This window comes from Prionailurus viverrinus, chromosome F2 (genome assembly GCF_022837055.1).
Source record: "Prionailurus viverrinus isolate Anna chromosome F2, UM_Priviv_1.0, whole genome shotgun sequence".
In the NCBI taxonomy this organism is placed as follows: Eukaryota; Metazoa; Chordata; class Mammalia; order Carnivora; family Felidae; genus Prionailurus; species Prionailurus viverrinus.
This window is the reverse complement of record NC_062578.1, coordinates 41182214-41204146: the sequence shown is the minus strand read 5'-3', so window position 1 is coordinate 41204146 and position 21933 is coordinate 41182214. Positions and strand designations below refer to the sequence as shown.

General features: G+C 45.8%; 1 protein-coding gene across 3 annotated transcripts; it reads left to right on the top strand.

Annotated features, from left to right (window-relative positions):
* Positions 1–8441: 8441 nt before the first annotated feature.
* GEM (GTP binding protein overexpressed in skeletal muscle) lies at positions 8442–20587 on the top strand. Of its 3 annotated transcripts, none has more exons than XR_007148703.1 (5): positions 8442–8588; positions 9901–10240; positions 16701–16777; positions 17560–18640; positions 19227–19353. XR_007148703.1 is itself a non-coding variant. In XM_047842800.1 (5 exons), exons 2-5 carry the CDS (start codon positions 9910–9912, stop codon positions 19502–19504), a joined length of 891 nt encoding a protein of 296 aa, XP_047698756.1. In that variant the 5' UTR covers positions 8442–8588; positions 9901–9909; the 3' UTR covers positions 19505–20587. The 3 variants fall into 3 exon arrangements, 2 of the variants coding, with proteins under 2 accessions (XP_047698756.1, XP_047698757.1); XM_047842800.1 differs by having other exon boundaries at positions 17560–17764; positions 19227–20587; XM_047842801.1 differs by lacking the exon at positions 8442–8588 and adding an exon at positions 8659–8749 and having other exon boundaries at positions 17560–17764; positions 19227–20587.
* Positions 20588–21933: the final 1346 nt, after the last annotated feature.

The following is a 21933-nucleotide window of genomic DNA, read 5'->3' as shown; positions in this document are numbered from 1 at the left end:
GGGAGTGATATTCCTCAGCCTGTTCTCAGAGTTCCAAACCCATTGAGATATTGATTCAGGAGACAGATAGATGGAGATCAAATATTACCTTTATAGCTGATTTTGCTGGATTGGGGAACATGATACGGTTGGCCCAAATTAGGTTTCCCGCTACTTTCCTTACGGAATTAAACTCATTTGGCTATCAGTTGATGTTGGCTGTGATGAATAGAAAACTTAGCTAATGGTGGCTTATTACCTGATAAAAAGTCTGGAGGAGGGTGATTTCAGGTTTCTTCTGCAGCTAAGTGGTATTATTAAAGATCCAGACTCTTGCTTTTCATCATCCACGTGTTGCCTTGTTGTCTTAAGATGGTAGCTCCAGTTCCATGTTGGAGCTATCCTCATACCTGTATTCCCAGGGGGAAGGAAGTGCAAGATGACCCCCGGGGCTTTCTTTTTATTAGTGAGGAAATTCTGTCTCAGGAGACATCCTTTTACATGGTATTGGCCAGGACAGGATCACACGGCCATATTTAGACCAATCCTCTGCAAAGGGGGTGAGCTTACCTTGCCCAGCTCAGACCACTTCATTCCCTGATGCAGGGGCCCTCTGTCTACTACCAGAACAGGTCTCTACCAGAGGGCAGAGGGGAGGAAGAGCTGCTGGAAGGCCATCCCAGTGACTGCCACACTGTTGCTGCAGAGAGCGTGCAACTTTCCCTACCACAGCTTGGATGCTGTTGGAAGGACATCAGGAGGAAAAGGGCCACCCAGGCAGCCTGGCCCCCCAGGAACAAGAAGTAAGGAGGCCTGATTTCACACGTTCAGTTTCTTCCCTGATCTTACCAGTTACAAAAGTCATTCCTTCTCCATTACAAGGAGTCCAGGGCAGAGGTGCTTCCCGGTGTTGTTTTTCCCAAGGGAGAGACAACTAAATTAGGATATTGTGCTGCATGAGCCCAGGCAGGCATGCTGGGAGCAGGAGGGAAATTTCTTCTGCAACAGAGGCCAGATGGTCTCCGTCTTATTCCTTGTGTGCACGTCTCTCCTAGCTTCACACCATTGGCTGCATCTGATCACGCTCCCTGGCTTCCTCTCCCTCTGGGTCCTGAGCTCCTTGAATGTGAGACCTTGGACCCCTGGCTGTGCACCCTGCAGCCTCACAAATGTCCTTGCACACAGTAAGGGCCAGCACATGGTTGTTGATCACAGACCCGTATTGAGTCCTTACTGTGTGCCACGTCTCTTAGGAGCTGGGATACAGAGGTGGACATGACAGTCTCCTGGCCTTTGAGCAGTTCCCACTCCCATGCCACTTCTGCCCCTGCTAATGTCCGATTTTGCTCACTCTCTTCCTGCTCCCCGGGGGTGGGGGGAGCGGTGCCAGTGTCCGCCCTTAAGGAGCTGTGAAGAATCTCATCACATAGGCCAGAGTGTTGGATGAGAGTTAGACCCGTTGAATCTGCCAATTCCGAGCTATAAAACCTTTTTCCTAATCTCAGCCAGGGAATGGTGGTACTGACTTCATAGAGTTGTGAAGATTAAGTCAGATAATGTGTGTCAGCCACTCTTACATTTTTCCATTATTAGCTTCACACCTCCAATAAATGCACCATTCTCCATTACAAATGATAGAACTTGCTTATTTAGAAAACAAAGCATATGTTTGTTAGTCAAAGGTTTTTGCCCAATTTTTAAATTGATTATGAAGGAAGCTTTTAAAAATAACAGTAACTTAGACTTCTACATTTTCATCGATTAAGGGCTTGATTCATTACAAAAATCTGGATGATATTCATTGCAGGGATGAGTTAAATGCCTTCTATCAAAGCCAAAAAGTCTTGCTGCCTTTTAGGTGTTGGAGAAGCCATCCAATTGCTAAAGATGTAGGCAATCAGGACGATGTGCAATGGAAATGGAAAACAAAGCAGGACAGTGGGAATACTTATACCCAGTATGAAAGGTGTTAACTGTGCGTGTCCTCAACCCAACTATTCATTCTTTTAGCCTTTTTAAGTATACATTGAAGAATTCTTATGTCACTATAATTGGGTAAATCAAGGCCTTTGTCTTAGGTTGATTTTGACTCCTGTGTTCAATAGTCTCATTGATTTTTCTGTTGCTGGAGAAGGGAACTCCAGGGAAAGGATTGTGTTGGTTAGGAAACCAGATTACTTTGGGCAACTCTTGGATGATCCCTTCATGGGTTTGGTAGTTGCCAGGGACAGGAACACCAGACTTTATGCTGTTTGAGGATAGGAACCTGGTTTTATATAACTGTGTGTCCCTGGAGCTTGGGATATTGTGTTGTAATAATAAGTATGCAATATATATTTGTTTAACTCCCACTACTGAACAATAGTTAAGCCTAGCATAAAATTCCAGGTTGACGGGTTTTTTGTTTTTGTTTTTTTTTGCTGAGCACCTTGATCTTATGAGCAACTGTCTACTGGCTTCTGGGTTGTTTTGAGAAGTCTGCTGTCCATCTAATTGCCATTCCCCTCTTTCTCAGGGGTAATATTTATTCTAAAGTTGGTGTGTATTTTTCTCATCCATGTTTTTATACTTTTACTAAATGCATGTATGTATGTATTTATTTTTTTAATGTTTATTTATTTTGAGAGACAGAGAGAGAACATGAGCAGGGGAGGGGTAGAGCGGGGGTGTGGGGCGGACAGAGAATCCCTAGCAGGCTCCGTGCTGTCAGCAAAGAGCCTGATATGGGTCTTGAACTCAAGAACTGTGAGATCATGATCTGAGCCGAAAGCAAGAGTCAGTCGCTTAACTACCTGAGCCACCCAGGCACCCCTACTAAATGTATTTCACTATAAAATATTAGTGTGGAGTTTAAAACAATTATATAAATTACTACCCTGTAGATAAACTGCTATTTGCTCTTTCAAGTTACTATTATGATCTCAATATTTATTGATGTCGATACAAGTAGGTCTAGGTCTTTCATTTGTACCACTGCATAATAATTTCCTTGTGTAAATATACCACCATGTACTTATTCATTGGTGATCATTAGGTGGTGGTTTTCACAAACAGTACTTTGATGAGGATTCTTGTATCCATCTCCTTGTATTGTATAGAAGATGCACAATTACAAGTGGAATTCCTAGGTCATATCTTGGACGTTGATGGTTGATCTCCAAAATGGCCATACCAACTTACACTACCCCAAACAAGGCAAAAGAACCTCCCTTTACATTTTTACCAGCATTGGCATTGCCAGACTTCTGAATGGGTATGACCCCCTACTTAATACATTCTCTCTGGTATTGTCATTCCCTTAACATTTTTTTTATGTTTATTTATTTTTGAGACAGAGAGAAACAGAGCATGAGTGGGGAAGGGCAACGGGCAAGGGAGACACAGAATCCGAAGCAGGTTCCAGGCTCTGAGCGGTCAGCACAGAGCCCGACATGGGGTTTGAACCCACCAACCATGAAATCATGACCTGAAGTTGGACGCTTAACCGACTGAGCCACCCAGGCGCCCCTGTCTTTCCCTTTTATAGATGAGAAAACTGAGACTAAAAAGTGGAGTGCTCAGAGAATGAGTGAATGAATGATGGATGAATGAATATGGTGATATTTTGTTTATTATTTCTCCCCCCAGAATTTAAGTTCCATGAGTTGTAAGTACCTCTTCCTAGGTCCTGGCATAAGGTAGATGCTCAGTAATTATTTGTGGAAAGAATGAATGAATGAATGAAGGATGCTGGTCGGAGAACAGCTGCTTTCTTCAGGAATCTCCTCTTGGCTTTCTGAGTTGGACTCTGTACTCTTCACTTACCCTGCAGGATTTTAGAAGGAGGGGCTCCAGCAAGCTCTGCCACTGGAGTGGTAAGCCGGCAGCCTGCTGACGCTGAGCTAACACTGGAGGAAGGGTGAAAGCTAAGAATTTTCTCAATGGAAAATTGAATCTGCTCAGCAGGAGTCTGATGAGAAGCTGGGGCCAGCGAGGGAGGAAGCAGCTGGAAGGAGTGTCCATCTGGATCCCACAGGCCTCTGGGTGTTGAGAGGTTATTCTTAGCCATCTTTTCTTCAGTCTTTATTTTCTCTTAATCAGGGCTCTCTTGATTTTGCAATTGGAGCCTTTTTTCCCCCTTCTGTAAAGCAATGATTTTCCATATAGTAATTCTTTCCTTCTTTAGACTTCCCGGAGGGGGTGGGTGGTTCTTTTTGTGCTCAGACACTTTGCACATTGCCTCCCACCCAGCTCCTCCCGGGTGCTTTTGTGGCTGGTGGAGACCTATTCTGTGAGCTGAGTATTTGACCCCATCTCCGTGTTTGTTTCCAGAGAACATAACGATAGCATTCTCGTTGCTAATTATTTTTTTCCTAGTAACATCAATGAGTACATTTCCCACCCTTCCTCCCTGTGCCTCATGTGTCCTGAATTCTGCTGGCTTAATTTAACTTGAGCCTTAAGAGGCAGCAAAACCGAGGGCAGGTGGCCTAGCTCCAGTCTTTGGATCCTGCGTCATAATCCTAATCACTCTCATTGACATGGTGCTCCAATGGTTGATAAAGCACTTCCATGCTCAGTAGCTCCTGAGTCTTTCAGAACGACAGAAGCCAAGACCCCTGGGGTCTGGTGACATCCCAGCATCAGGCGTCCAAGAAGGCCTGGGTTTGAACTTGCTTTTCTGACGCTAAATCTCCTCATACTTTTTCTTACGGCTCTTGCAGGAGTTACAAGCTCAGATGCCCTTGGGGCCAGCTATATAGTCAAATGAAAGAAGCTGGCTGGGGTAGTGAGGGTTGTGGGGAATTGGAGAACATGCTTTGCCTAAAGGCGTTGAAACGCAATACGTATAAAAAGTAATTAAAAAAAACATTTATTTTATCACCTACACAGTGCCCAGTCTACAGTCTATCTTTTGATGCTGGAAAAGGGAGAGCATATAGTCCATGTCACCTTTACCACGGAGTCTCATGGCCTGGTGGCATGAGTAAGCACACCTTGGTTGCAGTAGGTCTCCAGGGTAGATGAGGCAGTATGGTATGTTAGAGGTCGAGTGATTCCCTTGCTCTTAGGGTAGTGTTAACGACTGAAGGATGTATGGATCTTGGGTCTACCCATCATCTCACATCCCTTAAAGTTTTCAAGGAATGAGATTCAAAGTAATATTACATTAATGGTTGTGCAAGTCCCTGATTCCCTAAACTGCAGCCCTTATCAGAGGCTCTACTTCATCCCCACCTGTTTCTACCCTTTCTCATCCCTTTTTGAAATCATGGAACTTGGTCTATATTCTGAGAGAAAGAGTGACAGTGACAGAGACAGAGAGGTAGTCAGGGCCTTAAAGGAACCCCAAGTTCACCTTCTCATCCAGGGCATGGGGGAAAGAGCCCTGAGAAGGAGAGGAAGAGGACAGCCCACTGCATTTAAGTAGAAAAAGCCTGCCCAGGGGCGCCTGGGTGGCGCAGTCGGTTAAGCGTCCGACTTCAGCCAGGTCACGATCTCGCGGTCCGTGAGTTCGAGCCCCGCGTCGGGCTCTGGGCTGATGGCTCAGAGCCTGGAGCTTGTTTCCGATTCTGTGTCTCCCTCTCTCTGCCCCTCCCCCGTTCATGCTCTGTCTCTCTCTGTCCCAAAAATAAATAAATAAATGTTGAAAAAAAATTAAAAAAAAAAAAAAGAAAAAGCCTGCCCATGAGTGAAATGTGGCTCAGTGAAGGTCATGGCCTTTGGCCAATCAGGTAAAAATTCCTCTTTTGGGAGGGGGGGCGGTTAGGGAGGGCATGGGCTGAGGTGGGGCTAGCATGGGAATGGGGCTGAAGCGTGTCCCCTACTCTGAGTAGAACAGGTTAAGATTGTGACCCTGGAGAGCACAGCTCTCCTACCTAGTAGCTCTGTGACCTTGGACAAGTGATTCCACCTCTTTCCTCATCATCTTCATCCATAAGACATGGAGAAGTGCAGGGGTGACGAGGATTAACTGAGCTAAGGCATGTGTATTGTTCGGTAAATGTTAGTTGTTTTTATTGTGAGCTCTGCCGTCTAGCTATACTCATCTTCGTGTTAGTTAGAACCCGAGGAAGCCTACAAATGCTGCCAGAAGGAATATGGAGAGAATAATTCATAGAACAAGAAACTATAATATTCTGCCAATATTTTTCTTTTCAGAACTTGCCACTTGTCCAAATGCCCTGATTCTACCTTTTTTTCCTCCGGTTCCATACCCTCAGATGGTTCCAGTGAGTTGGAATTCTGGACAAGGTAGCTGGGATTCTGCTGGCTAAGATTTGGCTCTGAAATGTGCTTTTTGAGGGGTGTAACTGTGAGTTTTGTGTAAATACTCCAACTTAACTGTCATTCAGTTGAAACTTTTGCTAAGCAGTTGCTTTCCCATCTGGCTTTTTGTGGGACAGAAAATTAAAGAAGGCAGATTCTTTTATTCAAACACAACATTGCTGTACATACCAAATCAATAGTGAACTGAAAGCACCCCCCGCCAACCCCCACCGATCTTTAGAATTTGTTTTCTTTGGTGTGTCTCATTCATACCAATGAAAAACAGTTCATGGCAGATATCGCCTAGGCATAGAATTAGGTTCTTGTTAATGTGAAGAATTAGGTTCTTCATCAATGGCAAAAATAGAATTGAGAGGCTATATGAAGTGCTTATAGACTCTGATTTATTCTTAGTTTTTAGCCTCATAATGTTTCTGTTGAGACCAGTTGACAGAGTGGGAAGCTCAGCACGGAATGGTAAATTCTGAAATGCAGGTAATTCACAAATTACGTTACATGTGTTTTAGCATGAAGTCAGCTGTATAGTCAGGGATGATCTCTGTCTTCTCCCCCATGCACCCCCCACCCCCACCCCAATCTTTTCCTCTCCTCACATCGGCGGCCATCCCCTCCTGGCTAAGCCCAGAAGGAAAACTGGATGGCAATGGAGGGTACCATCCAGATTATGATATCCAGGTTCTAGGTCCAGCTCCAGCTACTACTGACTGGTTGTCATCCCTCTGGGTCTCAACTTCCTTATATATAAAGTAGGAGATTGGGGCCAAGGCACCTGGGTCTAAATGAACTCCCAATTTTCATTACTCTGTGGATCCCACCTCTGCCAGCTTGGGGCCTGGCGGGTCTCTGCAGCTGGTCACTTGGATAATCCCCAAAGCACATAACTGCATGCAGGAGAGCTGAGAATGGACTGTAATCACAGCAGAGGCCAGCCACTCAAATAGACGCTGGGGCCTTTGGCTGCTTCCCGGAGCCACCAGCCAACCAAGAGATGAAGCTGGCTGGAAAAGCAAATGGATGTGTTGGAAAGGCCAGTGTCATCTCCAAACACAGCATCTGGGAAATGCCCATGTCCCCAGAAAGAGGTCACTGAAACCCTTCAGCTGGTGGTGCAGTGCAAAGAGTCAGGCAAACCAGGTTTTGAATCCTGACTTTGCCACTTACAAGAGCTGCATGACCTTGGGCAAGCTCTCTGGCCAAGTGTCGTTTTTCTCCATAGAATGGGGTGGCAATGTATCTACCTTGCAGAATTGTAGTGGGATTGAGGTACTGCAGAGGCCAAACAATACCTACTGAGTGTAGGTACTCAGAGGTACTTAGTAAATGATGGTAGTAGTTGTTACTGTTATTATTAACCCTGTGCCCTTTATTCACAGGAGTCTCTGGGGTGGGGATGGGGGAATGGGGCCCCGGTGTTTGGCTCAGGGCTCCTCTCCATGGCTGGGAGACACGGGCTCCATGCCCAGGCCCAGCAGTGCCAGGGAGCCTGGTACAGAGATGCTGCTGATTGGGGCGCTGATTAAATTCCCTGATAGAGGAGCCTCAGCATCCTGGCCGACAGTGCTGCCAGCAGCATTTAGCACAATCCGCTTGGACCCCTAATTAAGTTATTTTTCAGAACTGCCCTTTTCAAGGTCTTGTCCCTTTTCGTCACCTCTCTCTGGCCCCTTCTCTATGGGTCCCTGCCAGAGAAGGGAAATAAAGCGGGTGTGGGGCTTTCCTCCCTCTGTCCTCCAGAGAGAGGGTGACAGGACGCAGGAAGAGGCAGTTCTCGGGGCAGAGTACCGGCTGACACAAGCCCTGGCCACTCAAGGTGGCCGCAGCCCCATCCTAGAGGCTAAAGTCTCCGTGGGCACCTGGCCCATCCCTGTTTTCCTCCAAAGCTGGGTTCCCAACTCAAACCTGCCTCCTTCTCCATCCTGTATCCCGACAGCTCGCCATCGTGGGAAGCGCGATTAAGGGGCACTTAGTGTATCTTTCCATCTTCTTGTGTCCGCCTCGTAAAAATAAAATACAACAAAATAAAAGGAGCCCGGGATGGAACTGTTGTTATTTTTTAAAAGGGGAGAAGGGGGTCACATGACTGCGAGTAACCGGTTCGGCAAAGTGGCTGCAAGTCGGAGTTTGCTGCAGAGCCGCCCCCTCCCGGCGGGGGCGCTGACGTCACGGAAAAGCCCCGGCGCGGACCGGCCGGCGCGCTATAAACGGCGGGGCCGCGGCGGCTGCGGGCGGCGGCACGGACGGCGGGCACGGCGCGAGCACCCCGCGCTCGGCGGCCCGGGATCGCAGCGCGCACCCACGCAGCACACGCGGACCCGCGGGCGCCCACGCGGCCGAGCAGAGTAAGCGGGCGGTTTGGGGCGGGGGTCCTCCTGAAGCCGGGCGGGGGGCGGGCGGACACCAGGTGGGCGTTCCCAGCCCGCAGAACTTTTCTAACTTGAGAGAAGAGCCCCTGAAACTTGCGGTCTGCGCCGTAGTTTTCCGGTCGGGGGCAGAGTTTAAGGTGCTGAAGATGCTATTTGTCGTTAGCAGGTTCCTTAGTTCGGCTCGGTAGGAGCGTGACCTCCTCCTACAGACTGTGTGGTCAGAGGGCAGCCCTGACCGATACGTCATGCTTTTGTTGTTTGAATGCAAGCCAGCCAACTGAGGCTGGTCCTCCCCGTTAGTGGCCGGCTCTCACGAATGATCTTGCTGATGAAAATGAGACGGCTTCTACTTTATCTCAAGTAGCCTTCGGGAACAGACCTTCGTGCAAGGGGAGGGAGTCTTGCGAAGGGAAAGTTGTGGCAAAGTTGTTGAATGTCATTTTGGGAGAGTCCTTGGCCTTCTGATTTTCTTCAAGAAGGTGGAAATCTGCGTTGAATTTTAAAACTCTTGGAGTGAATGTGGTTTCAGAAGAGGGAAGCATTTTCTTTGCAAATGGGATAGGTCTGAACGTGAGTAGGTCCTTAACCTGCGAGAACAACAGGGCTTGGGGCTGGGTTTTTTTAAACATGATGTCTGTGGGCAAGAGGGCAGAGCTGAGGCATAAACCTCAAACAGAAATTTTTTTTTTTTTTTTTTGCCCCCAAATAATAGCTTATTCAAGCAGCTGGAGAGCATCAGGGCGACTTTACTAAACATGGAAGTTCCAATAAGTGCTTGTCCAGTTCAGCCAGAGGAGTGATGTCATTGCCACGTGTTTCCCACCCAGGCACAAAAGCCCGCTGGACGCTGGTGCAATTAAGAGCCATGTTTAGACAAGAGCAGCTAACCTGGCCAGCTGGTCCCCAGCTCCATTAACTTGTTGCTTTTCCAGCCATCTCTGAAGGCTGTTAGTTTCTTCTGGCTGCCTCTGTGTCAGTGCTGAGTGAGGGGTCCCAAGGCTTCCTTGAGGATGGAGGAAGCCCGAGGGCAGTGGGTGATGTTGACGGTACTTTTTTCTTTTTGCAAATGACAGTCCTCCTGAGGAGCCTGTTACGAAGTGTATGCGAGCGTGTGTGTCCAGTTGAAAGCCTCTTGGGTTTGGGGACTGTTTCCTTGGGGTTCCTCGTGTCAGGGTTACCGGGTCTCACCCCATCTGATCAAATATCACTGATGACTGACTGTGTGGTTGAGCCCCCGAGCTCTCGCTCCTGCTTATGATGCTTACATCTTGGCTGCTTTGCTCTCCAGGACCCAGCGATGACTCTGAACAATGTCACCATGCGCCAGGGCACCGTGGCCATGCAGCCACAGCAGCAGCGCTGGAGCATCCCAGCGGACGGCAGGCATCTGATGGTTCAGAAGGAGCCCCACCAATACGGCCAGCGCAGCCGTCATTCTGCTGCCCCGGAGGACCACTGCCGCCGGAGCTGGTCTTCCGACTCCACAGACTCAGTCATCTCCTCCGAGTCGGGGAACACCTACTACCGGGTGGTGCTCATAGGGGAGCAGGGGGTGGGCAAGTCCACTCTGGCCAACATCTTTGCAGGTGTGCATGACAGCATGGACAGCGACTGCGAGGTGCTGGGAGGTAGGTGGCCCGACCCCAGTGGGCGTCTTTCCGTTAGCGGTGGTCCAGTCGGAAAGAGCGAGTGGGTGCGCCATTTATCTGCAGAGTTGGGAGTGGTGATTATGCATTCCTGGCACTGGCTGGGCAAGCTGAGTCCCTAGAACAGCCCGCTGGCATGGATCCTCAGGACAAGAGAATGAAGATTCATCCTGTTCCAGATGGAACCTGGGCCAGAAAGGGGATTTCTTAGATTCCAGCTCCACAGGGACTGGGGGTAGAGTGGTTAAAGAGGGCAGAGTCAGAGGGTCAGGATCCCACCTCTGGTTTTTGCCAGCGCTGACCTGGATTTTTCAAGAGCTCAGTGCAGACATAGCTTTTTCCCACGATTATACCTAATACCAACCCGATCTGAAAAAGTATTAGGATGGATTCATCAGTTTCTACCGTTATTAGAGTCTTTGAAGGTTGTAAAATAGTTTAAAATAGTACAATGTCAAAAAAAATTTTTTTTGAGTATAACTATGGTGATAACATATGTTTGTGTGTGTGATACATATGTTTTCAAGACAATTTTCCGTGTATAATCTCATTGAAAATATTCAAGACCTGCCTGTTTCCAAAACTGATTTGAGGTGACATAGTCGCAAAAATGCATGTGTTCCTCGAATACACGTAAAGCATAGTGCCGCATTCTGGGAAGTAGTATGAGGATCCCAACTGTCAGTGGTGTTCATACAGTGTTTCTCAGCCACAGCTTCCCTCGTAGCATACCTGACAAGGGGAGCTGTATGTCCTTATTTGCAGCTATAGAAATGAAGGAAGAACCTTCTAGTGCTTGCCCCAGTGGCACGATGTGTCTGTGCTCTCAGTTGCAACTCACAGCTGAATCACAGACCCCCAGGGTAGGAAGATGCCTTAGTGAGGAGTCAGTTCTGCCCTCCGCTTGATGCACTGGAATGCTGCTCCTTCCTCACTACTACTGTGAGCCCATTTTGGCTAAATGTTTCATCTTGATCGTCTCCAGTGTCCAGGAGTTCACTGCTTACGAGGCAGCTCCTGAACTGGACTATAAATGATGACTCATTGATAGGACACTGATTTCTCTCCTCACTTCTGGAAGTCTCAGGGACTATAGCTAAATGAGAGTCAAGGAGAAATAGTGACCTCAGTCTTACAAGGCTGGTTTTTCTCTTTCTCAGTAAGGGCTGGTGGTTGACTGTCGGTATGGGAGAAAGGGAGAGAGGAACTACTGTCTAGAAAGCACATTTGCAATGGGAGAGGTACTTTGTTGGGCATCTTATATTTGATCCCTTTTATTTTGGTACTCACAAAATTCCTGTACTCATATGAGTAAACTGAGTCTACAGAATACCACGTGGCTTACCTAGAATCAGTGGGGTAGCTGGAATGAGAACTCAGGATTTTATAATCTTAGTTCGGTGTTACTCGTAAGAGTAACCATTGTTACACTTGTTACTCTCTTACCAAGAGAGTAACTCTCTTACATTGTTACTCTCAACCAAGAGTGCCATTGACAGGGTACCTGCGATATGCCAGGCACTATGCTAAGTACTTCTCATAAGTTTTTTCTGATAATGCATAAATTGAACCAATTTGGTATTAATATCCCTATTTTACAGGTGAAGAAATGGAGGCTTATGACATCAAGTAACTTTCCCAGAGTGATAAAGCTAGTCCACGGTATGGCCATGAGTCAGACCTAGTTGTGTGCATTCATTGTACCCTGAAGCCCGTGGGCGTAGCATCTAAATACTCCTCGTGTCAGGCACGTGCCTGGCTCTGGGCTAGGCTCTGGGGTACCCAGTGGTAGTATATACCCTCTTAGGAAGGGGTGAAGTGTCAGTGGCTATAATTCAGAGCAGGGTAAAATTAGTGAATACCTTATGAAGTTAACAATAAAGCGTTTGGGGAGATTGACAGAAGGAAGAGATCAACCAGGAGTTTTGTTTGTTTTTCGAGGGAGGTCTTAAAAGAGCTGGGTGGCAGGCTTTCAAAAATGCTTGTCAGTTAGAGTGGAGAGGTACTTATCCGGAGGGTGGTACCCCTATAGGCATATGGTGCCGAGAAGACCGACTCATATCTGGAATTTGGGAAGACATGCTTCTATATTTGGGAAAACTCATTTTGCTTAATGGGGGAAAGGAGAGGGAGAATCCTTTCCTTACCTCCTTGAATAGAATCTTTGGCAAGAAACTCCTCAGGTGACCCATCCTATTTAATGTTGTCCTATTTGAGTAACTTAATTTATACTGTCTAGGATTACATCTCTTATCCATAGGCAGCTGTTGGAATCACTACAGCTGGAAACTTGGAAGAAGGTTTTCCAAGTCGTGCCCTCACATTGTCCTTTTTTCAGCATTAACCATAAAAAAAACCTCTACACAATACTCTCATCAGTATCTCTCCTAATAAAGATGGATGTTGTTACAGCTCTATTGCAATAATCTTATGACTCTCTGTATACATTTAATGCCATTCGTTCATTTATTCATCCATTCATTCATGCAATATTCATTCCTAAGTAGTTACTGAACATACACCATGGAACTTGGTGAGACACTGCGGGGGCGTGCCAGGAGTCCTAGGGCTCCCCCCTAAAGATGCTTCCAGTATGTGCAATAGAGATCAGATGTGCACCAACTAAATCAAGATAGGATGTGATGAGTGGCTTGAAGAGTACAGAGACCGTGCTGTAGGAATTGAGAGGAGAAAAGATTACTTCTGGCTGTGGAAGTCAGTAAAGGATTCATAGAAGAGGTGGCCTCTGAGCTGGATCTAAAGGGCGACTAGGATTTGGAAGCCCTGAGTCGGTGAGAAGGTACGGCACGTGCACACAGGAAGTATGGGAAGAGCACTGGACTTCAGTCTGGTGATGTGGGTTTGGAGCCCAGCTTTGACACGATGTAGCTGAGTGCTCCTGCACAAGGTGCTGACCCCCCCAAACTCCTCACTAGGGAGATAGAGATGATGCCTACCTCCTAGGGCACTGGAGGATTGACGGAGGTAGCATATAAGCATAGTGCCTGGCACATAAGACGTAGGGAATGAGTGTTAGAGCTGATTCTGAACCTACCGTTTCCTGTGCCTGGATTTATCTTCTCAAACTGGCACTTTTGTTGCTTGTGGTCCCCATCCACTCCGGCCCCTCTTGGCTAGGGCCCCGTGAGACGTGCAGAGGAAACGTGCCACAAGAGGAGAGGACGGTGTTCCTAGAGTGGGCTTCCCTTCCTGGGCTATGGAAGCTGAAAGCAGTTGAGAGTTTGGGGGAGAGGGATGTTGGAGCCTCCAAGGCTTTGAGAGGCTGTAGGAGCCCGTTCTAGTGTGGGAGAGAACTCCTGTGCAGCTTCCACACAGCATGCGAGCCAATCTTGGACAGAAGGGTCTCTGAGCACAGTGAGGGTTAAGTTAACGACACATTAAGGTGTACTAGTCCAGGGAGAATAGCTCCTGTCACCCAACCAGGTGACATCCATCCCACCCGTCAGGATGATCTCTCTCATTCCAGAGTGTGCGTGTTCACCCCCAGCTTTTACTGAGAGCACTGGAGAAGCGAGGGCTTCTCCAGACCCACGATACTGAAAAGCTCTATAAGCCAGTAGGCCTCGACCCTTTCTCCACACACCTTAACCAGGGCAAATTTCAAAGGACTTTTCTAGAATATCATGTTCTTTTATTTCTCCTCTCCTCACCTGATTAGCTCTTGAGAAAGCCAAAAGGTGAGTGACAAAGGGGAGGAAGAGAAACTAGAACTTTGGTTGCAGGCAGGCCCTCTCCTGGTTAGCAGAGGGCCGTGAAGCAGGATACTTTGTGTGTCTGAAGAATCCGTGGGGAGTGGGGGGGAGTAGTCAGAGGCTGTATATAAATCTGGGTGTGGGGGCACCTGGGTGGCTCAGTTGGTTAAGCGTCCTACTCATGATTTTGGCTCAGGTCAGGATCTCAGGGTTGTGAGATTGAGACTTGCATTGGGCTCTTAGCCTACTTAAGATTCTCTCTCTGTCTCTCTGTCTCTCTGTCTCTGTCTCTGTCTCTCTCTCTCTCTCTCTCTCATTCTCTCTCCCTCCACCCCTCCCCACTTGTGTGTGTGTCCCCCCCCTCCCCTGCCCCACTGGCAAATAAAAATAAACTAGGTGTGGGGCATATGCAGTGAAGCAGGGCGGAGATATATTGTTTTAGGATTTGTAGCATAATGATTTTCAGGCAGGGCTAAGTCCAGGAATCTTCCAGAATGTCAAAGCAGTTAGGCGTCTACTTTTTAAGGTATAATCCCCGTTTTCTCTAGGCTAATGTTCAGACATCTCTTAAACCAAGGGGAAGCGTGAGTTTGCTTTTCCCCCCTAGCTATTAGAACGTAGTAGGTTTCTACTTGAACTGCTGGGGACTCAGTCCCTTGTACCTGCTTCTGGATGATGAGTGGTGGGCTGAGGGCAGAGAAAGTGCTGTTTTGGATTTTTTGAGAACAGGGAAGGCTTTTAGAGAAAAGAGAAAAACTCCGAGGTAGTAAGGGGCAGTCAGCCAGCCCCCCTTTTGTGCTGCTCAGGCTCTGATCATTTCCATTTGGTTGTAAAATTTGCCTGTTGAGTCAGGAGACCCTACTCTGCAGAAATCCAGATTGTGCGTCCCACTGTGATCCCATTCATGCTGCACATTGTGGATGGCAGACAGGATGGGGATAACAGACTTAATCCCCCAGTGGGACACCATTACCATTGATTAGAATGACACCTTATGGAGGCATGGAAATTGACAGAAAGAGCCTTTTCATTTGCCCACGTTTTCCTTCCTTTGCCTCTGCTGATTCCATTTCCTAGATGAAGAAACATTTAAACTGGGAGCATTGCTTTTTATAAATCCCCTGTTACTATAAAACAAGAGATGCCTTGGTTTCTCCAATGTAGTGTTTTTAAGCTAGGATTTACCTATGGTAGGAAACACCAACTATGGCAAGAACCGGCTTCCTCCATCAGAGCGAGTGATGACAACAGCTAATATTTATTGCATTTCTACCCTGTGCCCATGCCTAGCCTATGTAATTGCCCCAAGGCATGAATACTGTTATCGGTCCCATTTCACAGATGAAGAAACTGAGGCCCAGAACACTTCAGTAAATGGTCCAGAGCCACATAGTTATTAAGAGATGGCATTCAGATTCTAATTCAGGTTTGCTTGTGCTTATATCCCCAGTGCTATAGTTACCATTCATTCATTCATTCGATAAGTGTTGGTTGCCCACCTGCAGTATGCTAAGCACTGCGCTGGGTTCCGGGGGACATAGCAGCAGATCTCTGCCGTAATATTTGGGGGCCAAGAGGGACAGAAAAGAATAAAATGGGTGAATAAAATAGGTTAAGTGGATTGCATGTGGGGTACTTAGAAGTACGACGAAGAAAAATGAAAATGGAAAGGAGTAAGCAATACTGGTAGGGGAGATGTGTTGCAATTTTAAGTAGCTGGTGAGGGAACACTTCCCCTGGAAAGAGGTGAGGGCACACGCCTGTTGGATATCCCAGGGAACAGGTTTCAGGCAAAAGGAGCAGCAAGAAAAATGGTAAAAAAGAAAAAAAATCATTACGAAAATAATAATTCTCAAATGATGAAACTCGAAACAGGAAACCTCATTGTGGAAACAGAGTGGGGATGGGCTCATGTGCATGGAGTTGATGGGAATCCCTCTTGCAAAATCCCAGTTAACTCAGCCAACTCTCCCCCTTGCCTCCCCCACCTCGCCCCCGCCAACTGGTTTCTCTGGGCTGGAGCTGCTCTGGCGCATGGTACTGCTCACCCTTCACCTACACTCAGTCTGGGCTCAAGTGTAGGGAGGAGAGTTTCCATTACCAAGGAGGCCTGGAGGCTGTCCTTCTGCTGACTTGAGATGGAAGAATAAGCCTGTTTATTCCTAGGGAGCTGAATGTTTTTTTAAAGGAAGAAAACTTCAGCCAAAACAGGGTTGCAAGATTTTTTTCTTGCATGTTTCAAAACAGGAAAAATGTCTCTGAGCTTAGAGCTCCTGAAATTGCCAGTAAGCACCCTACTGAAAGGTACAGTGGATTTCCATGTAAGGCTTATGAATGAGGCTTAGAGTTCCACTGGGCAGTTAGTGTTCTCTCATGGCATCATCCAATGAATCAGAGTCAAAAGCTCTCAGTGAATTTATCCTTATAAATGGTTTTTTCTGTATAAAAGGTCCAGGAATGATGAAAACAAAAGCTTTTCATTTCAAGTGGTTTTTGGTGACACATGCAGAAGACATAGGAGTTCTGCTTAGGAGGTAGTGGAAGAATATACGTAGAATGTTGTTAAAGGTGATTAAAAAGTAGTAATTTGCCTTTGTGAATATCTGTATGTTTGCATAATTGATTGCATATTTAGTAAGCTAATTTTCTAGCGTAATTTTCTACGTGACGCTTACGGAAAAGCGTTGCCTAATTTCCTGACTCCAGTGTCACTGTTCTTGCTTTTCTAGAAGATACATACGAACGAACCCTGATTGTTGACGGGGAAAGTGCAACGATTATACTCCTGGACATGTGGGAAAACAAGGTATGCAGAGCTCACAGCTCTCTGTAAATTCTGTCAAGGCTTGCCTTCCAACAGGCTGTCTGATGCAAGGGTGACCTTGTCCTTTTTAGTGTTCTAGGTGAGGTGGGCTCATTTTCTTGATTAAAAGCTTTCTTTTTCTGAAGTAAGAGGCTGTTCTAAGGAACAGGTCATTCGCAAATGAGCTCTGAATATTAAGCAAGTGACAGTGATTTGCCCTCAGTGCAATTAAAAAAAATACAAAAACATATATCCGCTTTAGGGCAAGTGCCAAATACGGATGATAATTTAAAGCTATATATAAAACCAGATTATGTGGCGTTGACAATCTTAATACTAGTCTTCAACATGTGCTTTTTAAAGATTTTGGGCTCCTGAGCATATTTGCTAGACCTTCTGTTTACTGAGAGGTCTCCTGTTCTCACAGAAGGACTCTAAATTTCATCACTTGGGAAAGGCAGAAGGGAGTTTTTGGAAGTCAGAAAAGGCTCATTTTTGGTAGATTGGATAAAAATTGGAAATGTGGTTTGGCAGAGTCATTGTATAATTTATCAACTCAAGCTGTAGGAGGAATTGGACAGTAAAAACTTTTTGGCAGAAATACCCGATGGGCTAGCTTATAGCCACCAGACATGGTACAGGCATGGGAGGCGTGCATGTGGGGAGCTGGAATCCGTTTCCTTTCTTCCTCATATCAGCAAGGGTACATAGGATACATGTACTGTTTCCCCCGATGCTTCATTTACCAGACCAGCCTGAGCTCAGGGAGGTTCTCCTTTTACCAGGGAGAGAATGAATGGCTCCAAGATCACTGCATGCAGGTCGGGGATGCGTACTTGATTGTCTACTCCATCACGGACCGAGCCAGCTTTGAGAAGGCATCTGAGCTGCGAATCCAGCTCCGCCGGGCTCGGCAGACAGAGGACATTCCTATAATTTTGGTCGGCAACAAAAGTGACCTGGTGCGGTGCCGGGAAGTGTCTGTATCAGGTAAGGGGAGCAGTGCCAGTGTCATAGAAACCGTCTCTGGGTCACCTGGTTTTCTTCAGATAGGTGCTCTTTTCTTCCTTCATGAAGCCAGAACCAGGGACTCATTAAAATGCTCCGTGGAGTTTTGTGTCTAAGATTCCCGCATTCCCAGCAGATTGTCTCTGTGCTGGTTGTTGCTCCCTGATCCATCTGGTCGACTTGCAGGATTCCACTTTCCCCTTCCTGCAATTCCTTTAGGGAAAAGATCGTGCTCAGGGATTTACTGGCACTCCCCAGCCTTTATTCCTTGTCCTTTTCTATTCTCCTGGGAGCTCTCAAGAGTTCAGGGAAATAAAAGTAGTCTCTTTATGCAAGAAAGATGAAAACTCCAAGAGTTTCAGTGAGAATAAGGATTCTATTCTGGCTGCCTCTGGTTCCTGGAGACCCTAGAAACTCCTTCCTGTCCCCTGCCTTTTGCTTCCGAAATTTCAGTTAAGGCATCAGCCTGATGCCTGATGGTGTCACATATACTTTTTCATGCCTAGTTCAGAGATACTGCCTGTTTGCTTTTGGGGCCTTTGAGATTTTTTTGGCCTACTATAGATTTGGTTCCTGGTACCATGGTAAAAAATAAAATACTGCATTGCTAGGCCCCATTCAGGAGGAAAGAAACCTGTTGAAGACTTAAGGCATACAACTAGTTTGGGAATGTCTTACTCTTAGGAAAGGACTGTCTATAGTAATCTTTTTTTTTTTTTTTTTCCCTAACCAAAACTTGGATACATGGCCGTTGAACACAGTGGAACATTTGACATTGAGGCTGCTCCAGAAAGCCTGTTTGTATAGTTTGCTGTCACTGTATTGTACATGTGTGAAATCATCAAAAAGTTTTTCAAGGTACCTCATCAGAGCTTTAAAATTGTTTTCTAAGAGAGGAAAGTCAGATAGTAGGATTTTTCTCCAATTCAGGAAACTCAGTTAGGAGAAAGAGTTAAGAATCTGAGCTTGAGGAAGAAGCAGGCTTGGCTTTACCCCTGCCACTTACAGGCTATGCGAACGCCTTCACGTTTTTAAAAGACCACCCCCCCACCTCAGTTCCTTCATCCATCTGAAAGGGATAGTGTATTTTTCAAGATTGTTTTGAACATTAAAAAAATGTTTATAAAAAAGTATTTAACTCAGTTCCTGGCACATAGTAAGTACAATAAATTAAGGCTGTAGTTTTTATTGTTATAATTAATGTTACCGTATTTGACGAAATTGGACCTTTGCATAGTGAATTTATGATGGGCCAGATCTAAAGTCCATCTCTCCTGCTTCCTGTGACTCTGCCTCTTTCTGTGCTCTGGGAATGGCCTCCTGTATCCATCACATGTGTGACTGACCTAGAGTTACCTGGAGACAGCTTGAGGTCAAGAATCATCAGCTTGGCTGTGTGCTGTGTAGCTCCTCTGACTTTCTTCTCCCCTCCTTTTCTTTCCAGAAGGGAGAGCGTGTGCTGTGGTGTTCGACTGCAAGTTCATTGAGACCTCCGCAGCTGTCCAGCACAATGTGAAGGAGCTGTTTGAGGGCATCGTGCGGCAGGTCCGCCTTCGGCGGGACAGCAAGGAGAAGAATGAGCGGCGGCTGGCCTACCAGAAAAGGAGGGAGAGCATCCCCAGGAAAGCCAGGCGCTTCTGGGGCAAGATCGTGGCCAAAAACAACAAGAATATGGCCTTCAAGCTCAAGTCCAAATCCTGCCATGATCTCTCTGTGCTCTAGGCACCCAGAGTCGCCCAGATGTCCCCCTGATGGACGTCATCGAACACCATTGGGACTGATAATCTATATTAGATTGGATCCTTAAGTATTATTACATATGGCTTCTCCCATTGTAGCTGGGAATTAGTGTGTTAGCCTTAAGGGCAACATAATGCATGGGAAATGAAAGATCTTTGTAAAATCAGTATTTATTTACAGGAAAAAGCCTGACCTGGCTACTTGAACACCCAAGACTCATTAGAGGACATGTTTGGTGTTCACTTGTGTTCCTCTCTCCTTTGGATAGTAGAGAATTGAAGCCTACAAAAGAATGCTCAGAACGAGAGCTTTTCATCATTAAAATTTCACCCAGTGTTCTGATACATGAATTTGAGGCCATTAGGTCATACACAAATGTAGGAAAGCCTTTAAGGGATTTATTCAAAGGAGGGAGAACTTCTTTCTCTGTACCTTGTATTCATGGAGCTAGAATTATAGAACCGGGCTCATCAGAATCATGACCATCATGGCTCCATCAAGCTGTGAAATGAAATGGTGCACCTTGCTGGAAGCTAAAGCTTAGTGAACAATTTTTGTTCAGCGCCCACAGTCGGGGATCCAGAAATTTGTAGAATTGGGAACTGATACAGATACTACTTATGGGATCAAAAAGTCATGTCTTTGCTTCTGTGTCTTGTAATTTTTTGTTTAGGGGAAAATTATTTTAATCATTCTACTCAGTCAAACCACCTTTTATGTTTCATTGTTTTTAAAGTCATGGGGCCATCATGAAAATATTTTAAAAATTTGAATTATTGATAACCTGGAGTGCAAAATGCCAAATTTTGAAATATGATCAAAGGTCTGAATTTTTATAAAACACAAAACATAAATACTTCCAGTACTTTGGGTTGACCATTGTATGCCACAGCTCTGCTCTATTTATTGTTATTTTGCAAAATAATAACCATTTTAACATTTGATAAAGCATATTTATGAGCATATTTCTTAATAGGAAAAATGTCCATTTTATTACCATTTTCTACCTTTTTCAGAATATGCAAGTTTTTACCTATGTGTCTTATAATAAAAGAAATAAAATCTTTGGGAAAAAAAGACATTCTTTAAAGTTTTTTTTAATCTTTCTTTATTTTTGAGAGAGAGAGAGCAAGCCGGGGAGGAACAGAGAGAGAGGGAGACACAGAATCTGAAGCAGGCTCCAGGCTCTGAGCTGTCAGCACAGAGCCCAACACGGGGCTCGAACTCGCAAACCGTGAGATCATGACCTGAGCTGAAGTTGGACGCCCAACCAACTGAGCCACCCAGGCATCCCCAAAAAAGGCATTCTTAAATGTTTTTCCTCCCCAAATAAGACAATTATGATTCTTTCCATATAGCATTTAGAGCAAGCACCCTCTAAAGAAACATGCCTGTTATTTTATTTCTTCTTTTCTTTGGTGATAGCCCAGTTGTTATTTGTTTCAGAGTATCCTTGACACCTCTCCTTTGGAGTCATGATTCATAATGATGCAAAGTTAGTTTTGGCTAATACAGTTGAGAAATATTTGGGTTCCTCTAGATGTTGAGTTCTAGTAAAAGCCAGATTGATCTTTTACTTTGGCAAATTCCTGACTGAACAGATGTGCCCTTGCTCCCTGAAGGCTCATGGTCCTAAGCTAGACTAAAGCATTAAAGGAAATTATAAAGGATTATGGGTCCAAAAAAAAAAAAAAGGAAACTGGTGATTTTCAGCCTGGATCCAGCTAGGCAAGGCTTTAACCAAATTCTCTCTGTCATTAATATGGTTTGACCTTCCTATGTGGCATCTGTCCAGTGGTGGTGTGTGACCCCTGGCTGGAATGGAACCACCTGGTGTCCCCCTTTCACATCTCTGGCCCCCTACATGCACCCTCTTTTACTCCCCCTCCCTGTGTTTCTGAGTTTGCAATCAGACACACACTAATAGCAACAATCATGGGACCTCAATATTGCTGAAAGCAACAGCCTTATAATTCAGTGCTGCTGGCCCTTTCTCCTTTTTCCAAATTGAGCACAAACGTTCCCGTCTCTGTGTGCTTTGCCTCTTTGAAATGCTCAAGGAAGAGTACAGGGAGGTGATAAGAGAAAAGATTCTGGTTTCCCAAGCCTTTTAATATCAATGCCATTTAACATCAGTGTGTCTTTGGAGTAAAGGCGAAACGTTTGCAACCATCACTTTTCCCATCTGTAAGATGGGGTTGCTAACTAATACCTACCTTATAAGGTTGGAGATGAACATCTTTTAATCTGCCATACCACGAAGAGCTCGAGAGATGCCAGTCTTCATTGTCATACACCTTCCATTCTGCATAAATCAGTTTTATAGGTCTACCTTCCCCCAAACAGAATGGAAACTCCTTAAAATCAGGGACCACTACTTCTTTTCCTTTTTTAGCCCTATACTCCTCAGT